We start from the raw sequence: 6,907 nt of genomic DNA on the forward strand, positions 1-6,907 counted from the left end.
ATCTGTCGGATTTGGATGGTTGGAGGTTTGCAGGGTTATGATGTGGCTGGGGCTCGTATCCCCTTGTCTAGGTAGTGGCAACCTTGGATGTTTTCCTCAAGTTGGTTTGGTCCGATCAGCGCTTTATTCACCTAACTGGATGGTCCTTGCACGACTTCGAGGATGCTTGGAGCCTCGGCCTTTTACTGAGCCTTATATTAGTAGTTTTTATCCTTTTTATTATGCTTGGTTTTTTTCTTTGATGGTGTAATCGTTTATTATTACTTTTTTGTATCTTGCTGTTGTAACCCTATTTTATTATCTAATATATTTGCTGCTGTTTGGAAAAAAAAAAAAAAGCTAGCTGAGCTAATTCAAAAAAAAAAAAAAAAATGCCGTCCTCCTCCCCCTCTTCTATTTAATCAAACCCCATCAAGCCTTTAACCATAGAAATTCCAACCAAAATATCAGGAAGACAAGCAGGATGCAAAGATCCGAAGTCTTGGCCCTCGCCGCCGCAGCAGCCACGGCGATCACGATCGCCCTCTCCTTCAGCACCGCGGCAGCCGCTCCCGTAGAATACATCCGTTCTTCCTGCAAGGTAACCCGCTACCCCGACCTCTGCGAGAAGTGCCTCCTCAACTACACCCCAGCGATTCAGCGCCGCAGCCCCCGCCAGCTAGCTCACGCAGCCCTCAAAGTATCCGCAGACCGCGCCTTCGCCGCCTCCGCCTTCGTTCACCGAATGTCGGCGACCCCCAAGTCCTCCACAGATCGAAGAACCCGCGACGGCGGCGCTGTGCGCGACTGCGTTGAGACGATCGACGACTCGGTGGATCGGCTGCAGCGCTCGGTTAAGGAGATGGAGCATATGGGGCGTTACGGAAGCATATCATTCGGTTGGCATCTCAGCAACGTACAGACGTGGGTGAGCGCCGCGATGACGGATCAGAGCACGTGCCTTGATGGTCTCTCGCAGGACAAGTCGGCCGCGGCCGCGGCCGCTCGGGTGGAGATTCACCGGCGCATCGTGCACGTGACCCGGCTTACTAGTAATGCGCTGGCGCTCATCAACCGCCTGGATCCGAATAACTGATTGACTGATCTGCAGCTCTGGTTAATGGTGGTAATATGTTGCTCTGTGCTTGGTTAGTGCCCTTTTATGTTCGTTGGATCTGTGATAGTTAATTACCCTGTGAGGTAATTAGGGTTGAAATATATTATATATAGTTGTATATTGATGTTATGTGGGAGGTAATTATAAGGTTTTGGGTTTTTTTTATGGTGCTTGATGAGTATTGAGTACTGCTGCTGTTCTTCAAGAAATCTGAAGGTGTCTTTAGGGGAAAAATTAGTTCAAATTTAATTAAAATTTATTTATTTTACTAATTTTAAATAAACTAATAGAGTTTTCTAAAATTTTATTGAGTAATTTTAGAAATATATGATTGAATTATAATAAATATAATGAACTTAAATTAATTTTTAGAGTAAATTTCATTGGAGGAGTAAAGTTTTCGGGTTTGCTTAGGAAGAAGTATTTTGTTAGAAGTGATTGCGAAACTGTGTTAGAAAGTTAATTTTTTGAAAGTCATAGATATTAAAATTAATTCCTTTCTAAAAAATTGTAGAATTATTTTTTAAAAATTATCACACATTAATAATAATTTTTGTTTGTAAAAATAATGTACCATTATAAAAGTTTTTGAAAAATATAAAAAATAATAAGGAAATAATAATTAAATTAAATTATAATTACAAAATGAAAAATAACATTAAGAAATTAAGCTACTTAAGAGACCCTTAAGCTTTGTTTAGGACAATTTTTTTAGTGCTTTTTAAAATAATTTTATACTACAAAATTTAGTTGTACAAGAAATTTTTGTTATAGCAAAGACAAACATAAATTTAAAAGTTTAAAAAATGAGCTTATGGCATTCCCTACAATAAGCACAAAAGAATTGCTAAAAAAATCATATATATATATATATATATATATATATCACTTCATTAGAAAAAATTAAACTCAAGCATTAATAATTAGTAGTCATAATCACAAAAGCACTTCTAAAAGAAAAATTTGAGCAACTACGTGATATGATTGGAGTTATCAAAATGTGAATCAAGGATGAGTGGTAAAATTCAATGCTCATTTCTTAGCATTTTTAGAGTATTCTATACATGATAAAATCATGTCTAATGTAGAAAACTCTAGACTAATGTTGATAGAATTATTATGTCCTGGAATATTCGCAACGGTAGAGAAATATAAATTTTAACGTCTTAGCTTTCTACGGAGATCTAGCTCACAATCAGATAAGAGAGATGGTGCAACATTTATAAGACACTAGAGATTTTTATGTGGAAAACCCAGAAAAAAGGAAAAACCATGAGAGCCGGCCTAGTTTGAATTAATTCACCAGTATTTGCTGTTGATTACAAATGAGGTCATTCCTTGGGGGGAAAGCATTGGCTTGATGTAACAAATATATATCATATAGAGTACATTACATCGTGGACTTTGGAAAATCAAAATTGATATGTTTGTTTAGCCGGAAGGACCATAGTCGAATGGCGACAAAGATTGGAAAGACCGTATTCGGGTGACAATGGTCGGAAGGATCACAATCGGCAAGCGAGGGAGGTCAAAAAGACCATTGTCAGGCGACGGTGGTCGTAAAGATTGTTGTTTGACAATAGAGGTCGGCATGACCATAATCGGTGGGAGAAGAAGGTCAGAAAGATTGTAGTCGGGTGAGGGTGATCGAAAGGACCATAGTCGGCGGGCGACTGAGATCGGAAAGACCGTTGTCTCACAACAAAGGTCGAAAGGACCGTAGTCGAAGGACCGTAGTCAGGTGACAGTGGTCAGAAGGACCATAGTTGGAGGGCGACAGAGGTCGGAAAGATCGTTGTCAGGCGACGAAGGTCAGAATGACCGTAGTTGGCGGGCAATGAAGGTCGTAAAAACTGTTGTCTAGTAATAGAGGTCGGAAGGATCGTAGTTCATGGGCAACGAAGTCCGAAAAGACCATAGTCGGGTGAGGGTGGTTGGAAAGACCATAATCGGTGGGTGATAGTGGTTAGAAAGACCGTTGTCTGATGGAAGTTCATTAATAATTAGAAGCAAAGTGGAAATTTGGCATTAGTTGGTGGCCAAGTGTAATTCTCATGAATTTGTGGTATGGTAGAACTCAGGTGTCAATCAGTTGTCCGATAGAAGTTCGGGCATGAGTTGGTGGTTTGGTAGAAATCCAGTGTCAATCGGTGGTCCGACAAAAGTCCAGGCATCAGTTGGTAGTCCGACAGAAGTTCAGACATCAGTTAGTGGTCCGACGGAAATCTGGCATCAATCAGTGGTCCAACAGAAGTCCGGGCGTCAATTGGTGATCCTGTAGAAGTATGGGTTTCAGTCAGTGGTTCGGTGAAAATATGGCGTCAATTGGTGGTCCGACAGAAATTTTGCATTATTTGGTGGTCCGTCAGAAGTTCAGGCGTCAGTTAGTGGTCTAGCCAAACTCCGACTTGAATCGATGGTTTGGCAGAAGTCCAAGCGTCCGTTGGTGGTCTGGCGAAAATCCATCGTCAGTCAGCGGTCCGACAAAACTCCGGCGTTAGTCGGTTGTTCGGCAGAAGTGCGAGCGTCAGTTGGTGGTCTGATGGAAAGTCGACGTGAGTTGGTGGTCCGACAGAAGTTCGGGTTCTAATTGGTGGTCCGGCGGAAGATCAAGGGTCTTTTTATAGTTTTTTGAGAGTGGCATGGATAGAAAATATGAGGAAGATTGAGAGTAAATTGGTAGTGGTTTAAATGAACGACCGATGTTGAATCCCTTGATCGTCGATCATTTATTGGGCATTGAATGTCTTAATGATATCAGAATTCGACGATCTTGGGCTCGTTGAATTCATCTTGTCGAGCCGCTCGATTCAACTCTATGCATGTCATGTTTGGAATCTATTTGGTAACCAAATTATGGTTTGAACCTTTCAAATGTGTTTCGGGTCTTTGATTTGTACTAATTTGGGCTCGGATTGAGTCTAATTTGGTATCTTTGGGTTCGTATTTTTGAGACGTTCAGTTCTACCATAAGTTTGTTGAAATCGGAGTTCAGATGGTCCCAAATTTAATTTTGTATGTTTCTAATTTTATTTAGCCTCAAGATTCGTGCCCAATCAAATTAATTTTTTGATGATATATAAAGAATGATCTAGTATATTTGTAATAAATAATGAAAACTTAAGAGTAGTGTTGATAGAAAAATCTAAGGTATTTGTAATATAAAAAAAAAAGGACTCTCGAATTGCTATGTTATAGAAGTTTGTAGATTTAGCTTTCATACTTATAAATAGGTAATCTCATGATGTTGTTATTAAAGTTCAAAACTACTTAACAAAAAATTTAGAATAAAATTCTTCTTCTATTCTCCCATCCAAAATCTTCATAACTCATTGCTTGCCTTTCTATCTTTTCTCTGCCAAAACATTTCCAATAAAAAAAAGATATTTTTATCACATTTAAATGATAATTTATCTCAAGCGAGCAAAAGGATACATTTAGCTAATCTCACTGTTGTTATTGAATTAAATTTAACTTATATTTAATGAAAACGAACTTAGTGACATATTCATACAGATATTTTAAATAATTATCTTAATGTGGGAGGCCCCTCCACCGACACGTAAAGAGAAGGCAATAATTGACCCATGCAAGGTTGAAAAGCTAGAAATAGATGCCTTTACTTTTCTCGGTCCAAAGGATTCAACTCGGGCAGGTATGAAACAGGGTATGAGGGGAACGAGAATGCCAACAAGTGAAAAAAATTGCTACTAAACCCATAGAAATTATTACGCGTGGGCATCGGATTGTTAGAAAATAAATTAGGATGCGCGACATCATCTAGTATAAAACAATACACAATCAAAAAAATGGCAAAATGATGACGTGCCGTATTCTAATTCGTCACCAGATAACATTCAATGACTGCATGTAATAATTTCTGATGAGCATGAGGGCTTTAATAGCCTTCTTCCCGAATAAGAAATCAATACGTTCACACAGGAAGCTATCCTGCTACTTGGACTTCGAAATAATCAACTAATGTCTGCAAATTCCCACCACAAAGCAATAAAATAATATAATAGGCTTTACTTCCTTTTTCTATCTTGTGATTAGCAATGTTATTATAAGAAAAAAAAAATCTTCAAATGCTTTAGGTGGATTAAGTATGGGAGATTATTTTGTGCGGACATCGAACACAGCTTATCATCCAGAGGTGAATCAGGTGCAGCCACGTCATCCAGCAGTATCGAGCTTGGTACCGAGCAGGAGATGACGTGGCGTATTTTCATTGGGCTCTAGACAGCGTTCGACGTCCGCACAAACTAATTCCCTACTACGTAGGCCCCTATATGCCATGTGGTTGTCAATGCACCATGTCAAGTCATAATTATACAATCTTTAATCATAACAGACATATTGCACTAATGGAAGCAGGTGATTTTGTCATTTTTCATCATTTGCTGTCAACATTTGCTGCTTAATTATAAGAAATATTTAAGCAAAGGAGAAAGATGAGAAGACGGAGAGAATGAGAAGATACAGAGATGAAGACGGTGACACCGGCAGGAGCACATGGAGACTGCTCATTTAATTGCATCACAATGGTAGCTGAAACTGAAACTGGAGACTGATAGATAATTAGTGGACCATTTTGTGCCATCAATCGTAAATAATAAATGGGGATATGGCAAATTAGCTTTGAAATTAATAGGTTATTTATTCATTCCCAAATAAGACAAAATAGGTTTTCTTACGCAGTGATAGTGAGATTACTAATTTAATCGGCTAGTAAATTTGATCATTTAGGATTTTATCTTCGTCCAATAAATGTTTTCTGAATCTTGTCTGGCAATGAATAGTGATCTGCCCTTATTATTACACATATTTATAGCTATGCCGTTTATGTGCAGTAGGAGAGATTATTACGTGTGGAGTTCGTATCGAAGTTGTGTCCAGTTTTTATGAGTGTGCACAACAAAAGCAAAGTAAAAGTGCAGTGATGAACAATAAATGTGCTTTTACTGCGCACAATCACAAAAACTGGTTGGTTCTCATGTCCAGACTCCACACGTAATAATCTCTCGTGCATCAAACATTGAAATCGAACAACGGTAGGATTAGCACTACTTTTTATAACTATTACCCAAAAGAAAATTTGCCTTTGTTGAAAAAAAAAAGATGCATAAAATTGAAAGAATTGTGAAAGGAATGTGAAAAAAAATATAATGTATTTGAAATTATTAAGATGACTATTAAATAAATATAGATGATTTTATTTTTTATTTGATTTGAATAAAAAAAATATAATATAAAGTTAAAAATGATAGTGATTATTATCGGATGAAGTCACCACGTTGTACGAGGGCTGATAGCAGTAATGGTGGGAGCAAGCGTTGGCCAACAACAACGGCAACGAGCGTGAGTGTCATTGGTAGCTAGGTTGTAGCTTCAGCTTGCTAGCGATGACACACTATGGTCAATGGCAAAGATGGTGGATGAAGGCGACAATATTAAAGAATTTCTAGTGTATTTGAAAATTTATCAAATCGAATAATTTTCGAATAAGACAAAATTGAACTATAGATATATTTCAAATACTTCAAAATTGAACATTATATATTTATCATATATTTGTTTCTCTATAACAAATATAATTAGTTGTCAATTTATTATTCCTAAATCTATAAAATTCATCTTAATATTTCAAATTTATGTTATGTACACTCATTAATGACATAATATACATATACACCCATAATTTGCATAAACTCATTTTGATGATGATAAATTTATGATTAGAGATTTTAATTATTCTATCTTAAGTGATCATTATGATTAGGTGATTGAATCGATTTTGAATTTCAAAGC

General features: G+C 37.4%; 1 protein-coding gene across 1 annotated transcript; it reads left to right on the forward strand.

Annotated features, from left to right (window-relative positions):
- Positions 1-393: 393 nt before the first annotated feature.
- Positions 394-1,265, forward strand: LOC110100939 (21 kDa protein). Its single transcript, XM_020828663.2, has one exon. It carries the CDS (start codon positions 464-466, stop codon positions 1,073-1,075), a length of 612 nt encoding a protein of 203 aa, XP_020684322.1. The 5' UTR covers positions 394-463; the 3' UTR covers positions 1,076-1,265.
- Positions 1,266-6,907: the final 5,642 nt, after the last annotated feature.

The sequence above is a fragment of the Dendrobium catenatum genome, unplaced genomic scaffold (genome assembly GCF_001605985.2).
Source record: "Dendrobium catenatum unplaced genomic scaffold, ASM160598v2 fragScaff_scaffold_672, whole genome shotgun sequence".
NCBI lineage: Eukaryota > Viridiplantae > Streptophyta > Magnoliopsida > Asparagales > Orchidaceae > Dendrobium > Dendrobium catenatum.

Excerpts from the sequence above, each read along its gene's own strand:
- LOC110100939 (XM_020828663.2), top strand. The coding sequence starts at position 464 with ATGCAAAGATCCGAAGTCTTGGCCCTCGCCGCCGCAGCAGCCACGGCG.